Consider the following 13235-nt stretch of genomic DNA (forward strand, 5'->3'; position numbering starts at 1 on the left):
GCTAAGGTGTTGTGCTGCTGAGCCCAAGGACGCGGGCTCGGTTCCTGGCTGTGGCGGCCTCTTTTCTGATGGAGGCGAAAAAACGCCCGTGTGTGCGAGATTTCGGTGCACGTTAAAGATCCGCGGGCGGCCAAAATTAATCCGGAGCCCTCCACTACGGCGCGCCTCATCGCCTGCGTTGCGTCGGCACGTTAAGCCCCATACAATCAGTCAAATCGATATGAGCATTCACGCGGCCTAAAAAAACAATCTCTTCAACAAAGCATCACTACTAAACACGGGTCCCATGAAGGATATATTGCCTAGGGGTCCAGAGCAGCGAAGGGAGCGGGAGCTCGGGAAAGCGCGACTGATTTCAGTGAAACTTGTTGAAACTGCTTGATATATGGTAGCATTGTACGCATTCGGTTGCTTCAATTCTTCTACACATCACCACTGCCTCGCTTGCTTCCTACTTGTCATGACGCAAACAGTGGCTGCAGCACCCTCTGTTTGTGTCATGAAATCACTGCGAGAGAAATGAGGAAGGAAAATGTGTTGTTTGATTAGTGATTTCTCAGCAATTAAGGCATCTTTTGGCACCGAATCAATGCTAAAATGGCCGCAGGTAGGTCAGACTCGTTTGAAACCTACTTGCTGGTTGCCGTCAGTGCCCCGTTAAAATTGTTGGCAATAAGACAAAGTATGTTCTTTAAAACTTCCAGGTAATGAATAAAGTAGTGCTTTCTTTGACTTTAAAGATCAGGGCCTCCCATGTCAGCTGGTGCTTCGTGTAGCAATTGGTGATAGACCATATTTTGGTGAGGAGGGGGGGGGGGGGGTCTATAATCTGGCCAGCTTTTGCTAATGAATAATGCATATCATTGTTTAGTATTCCCAGACTGGCTTCGTTCTTTTCCTGGTGCCATCCGACATTTGGTCATCATAGTTATTAAAATGGCACTGCATGTCCAAGGGAAGGATTCCCTGGGGGTATTGACCTCTCTCTCTCTCTCTCTGTGTGTGTGCGTGTATAACTACATCGAAATCTCTTGCAGTCAATTGCAATAAAATTTTGAATAAAATTTACGTTCTCTGTTCCTCGGTTGAGTTACTTGAGTGGGGCATTCTGACTTGCTTTTTTTTCCTTCCCCTACTAGGCCCACCCAAGTGTTGTGAAAGAACTTGAACTTGTAGAAGAAGAACAGCAGTACACCCACCTCCTGTCTTTGGATGATAAGCTAGATGGGGAGGAAATACTGAGTATGTATGCTTTCCGTTAGCATTAGTGATTGCACGTGTCTCTTAAGTCTTGTACTCATGCTGTGGCTTTCTAAAGCAGGATGCTTTATGTGGTAGCCCACGTTGTGCCTGTCCGTGTGATAAAAATCAAGATATTGAAAACGGTATGTGGAAACCAAATTAAGAACTTTTGGATGTCGCAACATTCAAATCCAGGGTCGTTTGTGCGCGATACAAATCGGTTGGGTGCTAACTGCGCTGTTTTTGTTGTCAGCCCTCATAGCCATTTCTGTCCATCTATGGGGAAAATATGAGGCACTCACAAACAGTTGCCTTTGTAGAGTAGTAGTAGTAGTAGTAGTAGTTGCGCTTCACAAACTGGAACGCAGCTATTAGGAGGCAGCGATTGGACTGCCTCCCTTAAGCTGCTGTATGGCGTTTGATTGATCTCAGGATTGGTCTCTTAACAGTTGTTGAAGAAAGTTGCAGCAATTGTTGCAGTATGCATGTGCTCTGTTTCTTTGATTTGCAGTGAAAACACCAAGTAACAAACCTTTTTTGTGCTTTTCTTTTTCTCTCTTCTTTTTCTCTTTTTTTCCCCCCTTCTCCTCCCTGTGTTAAACCTTTTTCTCTGATCAGATGTGTTCAAGTTTGATCCCGATTTTGCTGAGAATGAAGAACGGTACGCGGAAATAGCCAAAGGTAAGCTGCCTGTTGTGGGCGCACTTTTGTGACAGCTGCTAACCAGAGCCCTTCTGCAGATATCTTGGGCAGTGATGATGACGAAGATGATGGATCTGGAGGTGATGACTCTGAGGATGAGGAAGGAGAGGAGGCCCAAGGTAAGCTTGCTGATTCTGGAAATGAAGGGTGGTTGGGGACTCTTGGGATCTCCTGTGAATTTCTCGTGTTAAAAACACATTGGGAAAAGAAAAACGTCTGGCTAATAATATCGCCACATTGGAAATGTTCGTGTTCCAGTTTTCATCCAGCATCAGCCTAAATGAACAAAAGCATGGTTTCAGTGTGCTTAACATATTGCTGCTGAGCACAAGGACACAGGTTCGATCCCAGCTGCAGTGGCCATTGCTGCATGAAGCCCATGGCTGCGCTGTTACGTGGCCTTAGCATTAACTACACGTTCAAACGTCCTGCTAGGTTTTAATCTATTCGATCAGTGATTCCCTGTTTCCGGTCACTGCCAGTGTGCACTGCCAGTTTTTGGCTGCACTTCTAAAAACGTCATGGGGCCCTTACCGTGTCATATTATGGTACAGTAAGCAGGTAATACAAAGTTCACCCCAGTTAAACAATTAATTTCTCAGTGATGGCAGCACCTTCTTGTGCCAAATAAATTTGTTGAGGTATTCAAATAGAAGAAAGTGTTATGTTAGCTTCATGGACTGCTAAGCATGCAGTATAGGATTAAAGCAGTTGTGTGTGTGGCAATAGGTTGTATTCACTGGCGTGGCATGCATGTTGGCAACCACGTGTGTTGTCTGAATACATAATGGGGACGCGCGTGGACACGGGCATGGCGGTGCACGCATGAGGCCCTCCCGTGAGCTTAAAAGCATGACCTCGACTTCTGCTGTTTAGCGCAGCGCCCTACAGCCTACCTGTCGCAAAACACGAGTGAAGTGATTACCGGCTGCTGTGTTTTGGTATCGGCCACAGATTGCTCAGTTCTCTATGAATGCTTCCACTTCGGACGTTCAGCCACTCGCCGATAGATGTCGCTAGTCTCCCAGCTAGCAGTGCGCTCACTGCTACGCTACTGCCTTATCTCATCGCCATTCGCGTGAACCTCACAATTTCTCCGGAAGCATTATAATTTATTGGGCCTTTGTACTGAACGTCTCTGCTGCGGGCAAGGTGCGAGCACAGCTGTGTCTATATCCGTGATCACAGGCAACTGCGCTGCAATGTAAGCATTTCGTGCGTCGCGCCGCTTTTCGCAACCATGGTTCTATTTGCCAGTTAAGATGCGGAGTTCTCTAGGGCAAGTAGAGCATCACCACGCAATTTCACTGCGATTATTCATATCTGTTGACTGACGCTACGGCCAAGGATCGCGTAGTAATGGTGCAGACGACAAACGCCTGCCCCTCCCCCCCACCTTTTTTTTTTTTTTTTTTTTTTTTTTTTTTTTTTTTCCTGTGAGATGCGGAAACACGGTGGACACAGTCATGGCGGCTTTTCATGCGAATACCATCTATAGATTCAGGCAGTTGAGAGCGGGCCTTCCCCCTTTGTCTCGTTTGGCTATTGTGTTTGACTTTAAAAATTCACAAGCCAGTGGGTACTGGGATAGTTGTGAAAACATATTAATGGTGTTGTGCTTGTACCCTGGGACTTCCAGGCTCCTTCTTTAGGTTCAGGTAGAGCTACTGCAGGTAATGAAAATACATGAACCAAAGAACAAACCTTCATCGGCCACTGTTCTGTGGGGATGCATAGGAAAAGCATGGTAGCTGTCAAGGAAAGAGCAGTTCTTATGTTGAATGCATTAAAGGGACCCCGGAAAGCTTTGTGAAGGTGGCAATCAAATGCATTCAGGTGGTAGAACACATAAGGGGGGATTTTTGAGCCAAGTGTGAGCCCCATACGTTGTACAGATAATTTGTAAACGATTTTTGAAGATCGCCTTTCTCAACCGATGAGCGCGACGCCGCAGCGAGCCGACCGCGGGTGACGCAACGGCGACCGCGGGTGACGCAACGGCGATCGCTGCTGACGCAACGGCGAAGGCGCCCCCTGATTCGCCCAATCGCCGGCAAGGTCGGCCGCCGGCGGCGTCACTGCCATTGGCTTCTGCCTGCTCTTCCTCCTTCCTGCGCGATCCCGAGGCAAAGGCGGCAAAGGCGGGTCCGCAGTGATTGACGCGAGCCTAGGCGGAGGAATGTAGCTAGCTGCTTTGAAGGAGGCAGAGAGGGAGGAGGAGTCGATCGGCAAGTGGGGAGAGGTGCATTTAATTGCTTCTGGCGCAGCTAATACTGAATGTAGATCAATAATTCCAACGGCATTGCATCGCTATATTGGTGCTACGTGACAATACAGGCCTTTTGTAACTTTTACAGAAGGCTTTTCTGGGTCCCTTTAAAGCAAGCAGGCAGCTAATGAAGTCAAATTGCTTCACAAGTTGCATCAAACCCAAGTACTACCATATTGCCTCCTGGCGGTCGTCGACTTGTCCTTCCCAGGCCACGAGGTGCACGTACTATTCTCTGCCCTCTCAGTTCTTCTTTTATTTTTCAGCTGATGAAAATGGCGAGATAATTGACACTACGGAGACTAACCTGGTGGCTCTCAGGCGAACCATCTACCTGACAATCCAGTCCAGCCTCAACTTTGAAGAGTGTGCTCACAAACTGCTGAAACTTGAGCTGAAGCCTGGACAAGTGGTGAGCAGTCCTTTCGCTTTACACTCTGTTGACTGGGGTTAAATGTGCCACTCAATGGTTGATAGTGAGCTGCTGAATTTCTGCAATGCATTCAACTACAGTTCGTGGCCTGCCCTTGTTCATGGCACACGAGGAAATGTGTGATGGATAATTTTTATGGGAGTGGTGTCACACGCAAGCTGGCTGTCATGCAAACCCTGATGTTGTTTTCTCATTAAATAAAAAAGAAAGTCTTGTAGTCTTTTTTTTTTTTTTCCCCTTTTTGGAAGTGTGATCTTTTGTGGATTGCTATGGCATTTCACGGCTGATGCTTTCATCTCGTCACATAAGTTCTGTGCATTGTGGACAAAAAAGAAAGAAAGGTCTCGTACCATTGCATCAGATGTTTCTCAGCACCCATTTCTTTGCAGACATGAGGCACCTGTGTGCATTCTATTCAAAACTATTTTTGCGCACTCTGTTTATAGTGGCATAGTGTAATTAATTAGGTCTTTGTAACAAAGCTATTGCCAGTATCCTAAAGGGGCTACGCAGACAAAATGCAAGTTAGGTTGACTCGAAAGAGTGCCTCGTTTAGAATAATGCTGACACGACTCTCAATGCAAACTTCACTCACAGGGCTTCCATTCTTGCGCCAAATGCGCCAATTTGCGCCAAGGCAAATTCTCTGCTCCAAACTGATATAAACACAAAATATTACGCCAGTGTGCTCCAAAATGACTGCCTGCATTTTTTTTGTCAGTTACCACCCCCTGGCGGGTGTACCAAAACAGCGCTAGAATGGCGGGCCTTGTATGCTTGTAGGCGTTGCTCTTCGGCGCCATTTGTCGCATTTGTCACAGGTACCACTCGGTACACGTGTGGCTGAATATCGCGTTACTCGCATTGGCGGAACGGTTGCCCTGGGCGCTCCCTGGGAATCGCACCTTGAAAAAAATTCCCCCATATTTCCCCGAAGGGGAGCATGAGGAAGTGCGAATGCGCGGGTGATGCTATGAGGGGGAGTTTGTTGAAATTTGGTGGCATTTGCCCGTTAGTTACATTAACACCCCCGCGTGATCACGTTCGGGCCGCGACAGCCTCGCCTTTAAACCCTCGAACGAAGCGGGAGAGAAGGCGAGAGCGCGCAATGGCAGGCGAGTGAAAGGGGAGAGGAGGCGAGAACGCGCAACGGCAGGCGAGCGAAGGGGGAGAGGGAGGCGAGATCGCGCAAACGGCAGGCGAGCGAAGGGGAGACGGAGGCGAGAGCGCGCAAACGGCAGGCGAGCGAAGGGGAGAGGAGGCGAGAGCGCGTGACGTCACGGCGAGCGGAAGGGGAGAGGAGGAGAGAGAGCGCGACGTCACGTGGCGTACTACGTCATGGCGCCGTTGCTACGCACGCTCTCCCCTCCGCTCCGCGCCGTTGCTAAGGGCGAGGAGGCGCGCGCGCGATAACACCTGCGGCTGAAGACGGACGGCGGCAGAAGCGTGACTCAGGGTAGCGTAAGAAGTGCATTCGCACTTAAAAGGACTGGACTCGTCAAAGGCAATGCTTGAAAGGGCCCAGGGGCTCATCAAGTCTGGTGTGACTTGATGAGCCCCTGATGACTTGATGAGGAACATGGATGATGTTGAATGTGGCCAGGTGCTACTTTCTGAGGCTAATTCTAGCCTTGCCGAGAACATGGCCAAGCTGGCAGCTATCGCTCTAGAATGCGGTGCAGTGGGGTCATCAGTTTCATTTCAAATAAACAAGTTGTGATCATATTCTGACTGTGTTCAGTGTCCCAATTTTAGACATTTACTAGTTTTTCTTAAGGCAGCATTTCATTCTCGATGCAACGCATTGTTACTTGCGATTTCCCTCCCAAAAAAACCCTCCTATATGTCTATACAATTCATAATTTTTTGCTCCAAAGTGCTCCAAAACTTGTATTTGGCTGCTCCAAAACTGATCCAAAACCTAAATATTTGTGCTCCAAAAATTGCTCCATACTGCAATTAGTCAGTAGCACCCCTGCACTCAGATAAGCTGCATAATTAGGAAAAAAAGAGATTGACCATGCGACGCATGATCTCATGTCCCACACTAGAACCTATGACGTATTATGGGCAGCTCATTGCGATTGGCGGAGGCCGGCAAAAGCAAACGCAAGTTACACAGGGCTTATAAGCTTGCAGAAAGAGCTATTTGCGCCTGAATGTAATGCATATTTTTTTTATAGCAGTAAGAATGGTGGGGTAAGCAATGGAAGTTGTGAAATTACACGTAAACATAGTCGCCCCAATGCGTACTGCAGTTGGTACTGCGGCGCTTTGGAGTTGTCTCACACGGCACAGGCCGATTGGCGTAAGCGGCATTGTCTTATGTGATCCTGTTTGTCGAGCATACCCAGTGTTTCACTAAAGGATTACTCCCAACTGTAACAAAAACACGCCAGATGCAAATACGGTGAGAGACAAAGCAAGGGCGGACAGCGGTCCTGCGCAGTATGGTAGCACTATCTAGGAGGACTGATGGTAAGCAAGGCTTTCAGGAGTCCACTGCAGACTAAACAGCGTACTAATGTTCGTTTAAAGACCTGTACTGGTTACGTCATCGCAGATGTCGCAAAACACGATTTGGCGAGGGAATCAACATTTTAACTTAGATTAATTTCTCTGATTTCTCAGTGAATAAAGCATCGTTTGCTGCCGGACAAGTGCTGGGGGCACTATAAAGCACCAGAGTTTTCGAATAAAACAAACTTGTATGTTGTCTAAAGGCCCCTTTAAGGTATATTATTTTTTGTTTTTGTTTTTGTCCTAAAACTGTGCACATCCGCTTTTACTCAAGGCCTGGCACCAGGCTGGTAGCAAATAAATAATTTAATAAATATTGTTTTGGAAATGAGCATTCGGTTGCAATCTCTATTTCACTGTGGCATACGTATGTTTTTAATATGCCTAAATGTTAACGAGATGATGGCTTGCCATATTTTCTGTCATTACGACACTTTTTTGCTGCGGGGAAAGCTAAACCGCACAGTATTTCGCTCAGGCATATGGTTGACACTTGTGACGCTTCTTGAATGCTGCAGAATGAAATGTGCCACATGATTCTTGACTGCTGCGCTCAGCAGCGTACCTATGAGAAGTTTTATGGACTCCTTGCACAGGTACGTATATAGTTCTTCACACAGTTTTGAAAGTTTGCAAAGTATTTGTAATATTTTTTGTGGTTCAGTATATTTGGTTACCTCACATTTTTCCAGTAATAATGCTGATAATTGATAATCACTAAAGAAAAGTGGCATTGGGTTCCGGAATAGGTGACATGTTCCATGAGCTTACCTGGTAGATTGGTTAATGATATGGGCCTGTACTAGCTGGGGCTGTGAGTATTCTGATTTGCGAAGAGCAGCCACATTTCACACTCTCTAGTCAGCCAAAGAGGGCCAATACAGCCAAACAGGTCCAAGCTCTTTGCAATCTAGCTTTCCACTCCCATCGAGGATTGAGCACCACACAAGCATGGATGGGGCATTAGCATACCTGTTCCCCCCTGGCATACGAGATTACCACACAGAGGGAGGGGAGGGAGTGTGGGCAGAGAGCATGCAGACTGAGAACCAGCCTTGCCATAGATGTTTGCCATTCAGGTGGAGGCTGAGGAGTCCGGGCCAAATGTGCCAGGACTGAGAATTGAGCCTCGCCACCCACGTGGTACACAAAGTTGTGTCCATTATTGGCACATGGTTAGCAGTACCTGCCAGCAGGGCTTTGCAGTAAGAACAAATTGACGGGAGGTGAAAACTAGACAAAAAAAAAACTGCAGCATCTCCACTCCATGGATGTTGGCGAGGGTGTGGAGTACGGGGACTCGAAATGACATCCAAGTTGTGCCCCGAGCAACTCACGGCTCAAATCAAACTTCGCTTGATGGTGGTGTGCGCACGGATTTACGCGGACGGACATTGGGAGGTCCTAAGGTGCTCCGCACTATTACAGGCGAGGGAGTAAGCGGTTTGACTCTCGGGTACTAGCTCACGGTCGTAGCCCAATGGGTTATGCGACTGACACTAACTCTGTCTGGTCTACCAGACACTGGCTCGAATCCTGCCGGTGCCTGTGTGATTTTTTGCGATTGTAAATGCTATGCGCACGGACGCGTGCGAACATTGTGCGGTCCTAAGGTACTCCGCACCTAAAAAAAAATTGAGGGCTTTTTTTTTTGTGCTAGTGTCATTTTTTCGTGCACTGTGCAATACTTCGACGATGTCACACCAACAGTATGTAGGGATCCTTGACAAAATTCAAGAGGCTTGCCCAAACTGCAGTGCATCCTTGTTAATTTCCTTGAGTGCACTAAAAATATTTAAGGATAGAACATAATTAAAATTATAGAGCATAACTTTAACAATGTGGCTGTGATTAGAGACGGATGGCACTTCAAAAAATCTGGCTATTCGAAACAGGGGATTTCGACTTCGGGGTTCACAAAACTAACGGACAGCTTGCTGTTTCCACACTAAGTTTGTGAACTTGCGAACCCTGCGTTCACACTTGCATGCTTGGGACTGTTCGGGCAAAGTTCTTTCTTTATGTGCATTGCTCTTTTTCTTTATTTTTACTTAAGTCATTACTTAGCAGGTTAAAATGTGTGTCCTATTATTTATTTGATGCCGAATAATTTTTTGCTAATGACACTTTGAAAATACAGTTGGCGGATTGACTGAATGCCAATGTTTGTGTTAATGCAGCCAAATTTTTTTTTCTTCTTCTTCTTCTTCCTTTTTCCCCCAGCGATTCTGCCAGTTGAAAAAAGAGTATGCTGAACCCTTTGAGCAGATCTTTCTGAGTTCCTACGACACCATTCACCGTTTTGAGACAAACAAGCTGCGCAATGTCGCCAAGTTCTTTGCTCACCTCCTATTCACGGATGCCATTCCCTGGAATGTGAGTCACGCTGGCCCCGTGCTCAGTCTTTTTGCTTTGGTTAATGTAGTGGTTGAGGTGCTCTCGCAGCTCAGAATTTTTTGTAAGCAAAAATGCCGTAAACATATGCTTCTAAGTGGAGACCATTTATAATGTAACATTGTGTGTTTTTGACGCCACTGGTCTGTCTCCTTATAGAACTCTGTGTGTAGTCATACTGCTTGAATGCTGTCTCCCAGAGCATAAATGCTGGCCCTTGTGTGGCTCACTGATCTTGAAGGGTAAAAAAAAAAAAAAAAAGGATGACTCGAGGACCACTAAACGTAGAGTGCATCCACCTCCACCCTCCCAACGAAAAAGTATATATAGTAATTATATAAAGATGCCTGTTGCTGCATTCGTGTTGTCAGATGAAGTGCGTGATAACCACAGCTGCCCTTTCCCATGGGACATATGCACAGTTAGTGAGCTGTGCCATGGGTTGTCTCTGCGATAACATTGTGCAACCTTTTGTGTTGCCAGCGTCTGAAGTAGCGTGCATCGCAAAGTAAGAAATGGTTGCGTTCTGATCAATGGTGGCATCAGCGGGATTTCTGTCATTGTGGCAGCCGTTTTTTCAAGTGCGAAGAAACAAAATGCACTCTTGCTGGAAAAAAAAAATCATTTCGAGAAGCTGATGTAGTGGGCGTTTGAGGGATAGTGTAAGTATTGCTTGTAACATGGCCTTGCTTTCTTAGTGTTTTGCATATTGTAGTGGAGTGCTGCTTATGCTGTAGTTTTCATGACTCCCGTGTGTTACGTTGTACCGTATATACTCGTGTAAGGGCCACACTTTTGTTCCTAAAATATTGCCTCAAATTGCCCTTGCCCGCTGCCACTTTGTATGGTTTCCTTGACTGTAGCAAAGCATAAGAGAGACTTAAATGGCACGACAGAAGCGTTTTATTGTCACTCCATTTTGCTTTCGCTTTCTTCACTTGTGGAAGAGGTCACCTCATTGGCGTCCTCCCAGAGACGATTCAGTACTGTCCACTGAGTTCGAAATGCCCATCACCTTGAAGCTTCCCACAGCGGTGTCAAATGACACTGCGCGCCATGCACTCAAAATCCACTCGCAGAGTTGTTGCAGCGATGCCCTCTTCAGTCACCCCGACAGGGTTCTCATGATAGCCTGCAGCCATCCATTCCGAGTAGCAGTGGCAGAATCCTGCCTTGAACGGCCAGTAAACGCTGACGTCGAGCGGCTGCAGCATGCTTGTCATTCTGCCAGGAATCACGGCTAAGTCTGTTTGGGTGGCTGCGAGCCGGGACGCGGTTGGTCAAGCGACCTCAGAGCTGTCGAGCACTAGGAGGGCTTTCCATCGTAGCAGGCCCAGACAGTCTTCACCCAGTCAACAATTTCGTTGGACATCAATCCCTTCTCCTGCACACGCACAATAATTCCCTGAGGGAACTTCTCCTTCAGGAGCGTCTTCCTCCTGAACACAACGTACGGTGGCAGCTTCCTGCCATCCGCCGTAATGCACAGAATCGCGGTGCATCTCTGTCGCTCTGCGTCGGTCATGCGCACGGACATACCTCTCGCGCCTTGAAAGTCAATCGTGGTGTTTTCTTGTGCATCAAAGCACACGGGGGTTTGGTCTGCACTACTACTTTGGGACAAATTTTAGTCTTGCTTGCACCCAGGAGTTGGCTCTCGTACTCCTTCGGAAGCCTTTGGCATATCATCGTTCGACAACGGATGCACAGCTCGCTGTGCTTTATAAACCGTGCTGCCCACCCTCAACTTAGTTTGAATTCCGTCTGCGGAATTTCTTGTGGCGGGCAATAGCGAGCGCTTTCACGCGCATCGTTTCGGGTGATACGGCATAGCTGTCTCTCCACATGCCAAGCACATAGGAAACTAGTCCTTCTTCCAGTTTTGTAAACTTGCACTTTTTCCCACATAAAGCCTTTCAGTTTCTGATGGTTGCGGCGAGGTCTTCCTTTTATCAGTGTCCAGTACCGCACACGCTTTTTGTTCACGTCAAACTTCCGTCCGCCGCCCGCTTGCCATGCTCCTCGGCGTATTCAATCACTTGCAGCGCAGCTTGAACGCTGCAGTGAAGGACCTCTGGTGCCCTCCCATTGTTACTGACGTATGTACACTGGCCAAACAGGGATTTCTTCTGGGGAGGCGAAATACCAATGAGGGCGCCGATCTAAGCAACGTCGGTGGCGGAAAACCACCCAGCACCATGTAGCGGCTAGATTAAAATTTTGGTTCCCGGTGAGACTCAAATTTTTTTCCGAAATTGCCCCCCCCCCCCCCTCCCCCCCCCCCTTCCCCCAAAATAAGGGTGTGGCTTTTACACGAGGGCGGCCCTTACACCAGTATATACAGTAAGCAGCCTACACTGCATGTGACACATCTTTTGTAGCCGTCTGACTGGCTGATCTCCTTGATTCACTTCTTAGGAAATAGAGCAGCTGCGGTGAATTTCATGCATCAGTGTTGTGCCGTCAGGAAGTGACCGAATGCAGCTGCAGTGTTTGGAAAAATAAAAAAAGGTTGTCCTTCTCGTTTTCTTCCAACCCATGTAGGTGCTGTCTCATATCAAACTCACTGAGGATGACACTACGTCCTCCAGTCGCATCTTCATAAAGATTTTGTTCCAAGAACTGTGCGAGTACATGAGTCTCCCAAAACTGAATGAAAGGATCAAAGATCCGTAAGTACAAGCACTCAGCAGCTAGCATCAATGACTCCAAATGGCCAAGCGGACTTTCTTCCTAATTTGTAGTTTCTGTTGTGTTATGTCCTGTATAACTGCATGCTTGGCATGTTCCAGCTCTCGTGTGGTTATGTTGCCTATTTCTTGTAATTTTGGGGCTGGGTTGACTATACGTTCAAGGTTGGCTAGAGGAATTCTGTCTAGTCATAGCGGGTCTTTAAGGAGCGTATTTTGTTGCCAATCAGTAACCGTTAAGATGCTCCAAAATTTTGTCTCGTAATAAATGTTTGGTGTGGCTGAATGGAGAATCGTTCATCCGAGTCTGAACAAATAGTCACTTGTGGGCATCATCAAGAATGGAGCACTTCCTTGTTCAAAGGTGCATGAACAGCAGTCACTGCTAAAGTGAGAGCTCAGTGCCTTGGCATAATGTGTCGTAGTAGTGAAATGTTGCTACTGGTACCTACAGTGTGAGTGTTGGAAAGCTTCTGCACAGTGGCAGGCGTGCATGCTTTGCACTTGGCCAATCGCTGCCTCTGCACCATTGTCCCTTTACCCGCTGCCACAAAGCTAAGGCAACTGAAAATTCAGTTGGCAGCAGGTCTGATGTGTGAAGGGCTATAGGATTAAAGCTCTCTCCTCCCCCCTCATTTATTTGTTTCAGTTAAAAAAAGAACTTGAGGATTAGTAGGTTTTGAAAGAAGTGACAGTTAATGGGACTGTGTGAACAGCTATTTAAGTTAAACAATTGAAGTCTCTTCTTTCATATCACAAACTAAGCCAACCAAAAATTCAGTTGGTAGCAAATCTGATGTGTGTAAAGTGCTATTGGTCTTAAAAAAGAACATTTGGCATACTTTCATAGCATAGTAAGGATGAGGCAAAAGGAAGAGACTGGTCCTGTGTGGTCTCTTCCTCTTGCATCATCCTTACTGTGCCCTTTAAATGTGTTTCAGTGCTCTAGTAACCCACCTGCTGATAGTAATGCATTGTGACGTCT

General features: G+C 47.0%; 1 protein-coding gene across 1 annotated transcript in view; it reads left to right on the top strand.

Annotated features, from left to right (window-relative positions):
* Positions 1 to 13235, top strand: part of LOC144155765 (uncharacterized) — a 67086-nt gene that overhangs the window by 37951 nt on the left and 15900 nt on the right. The window contains exons 11-17 of the mRNA XM_077687407.1: positions 1140 to 1242; positions 1861 to 1923; positions 1983 to 2063; positions 4480 to 4625; positions 7685 to 7762; positions 9390 to 9542; positions 12105 to 12232. Coding sequence (XP_077543533.1) covers positions 1140 to 1242; positions 1861 to 1923; positions 1983 to 2063; positions 4480 to 4625; positions 7685 to 7762; positions 9390 to 9542; positions 12105 to 12232 — 752 coding nt within the window. The remainder of the gene's footprint in view (positions 1 to 1139; positions 1243 to 1860; positions 1924 to 1982; positions 2064 to 4479; positions 4626 to 7684; positions 7763 to 9389; positions 9543 to 12104; positions 12233 to 13235) is intronic.

The sequence above is a fragment of the Haemaphysalis longicornis genome, unplaced genomic scaffold, assembly GCF_048455015.1.
Source record: "Haemaphysalis longicornis isolate Haplotype H1 unplaced genomic scaffold, Haemaphysalis longicornis Haplotype H1 scaffold_1, whole genome shotgun sequence".
Taxonomy (NCBI): domain Eukaryota; kingdom Metazoa; phylum Arthropoda; class Arachnida; order Ixodida; family Ixodidae; genus Haemaphysalis; species Haemaphysalis longicornis.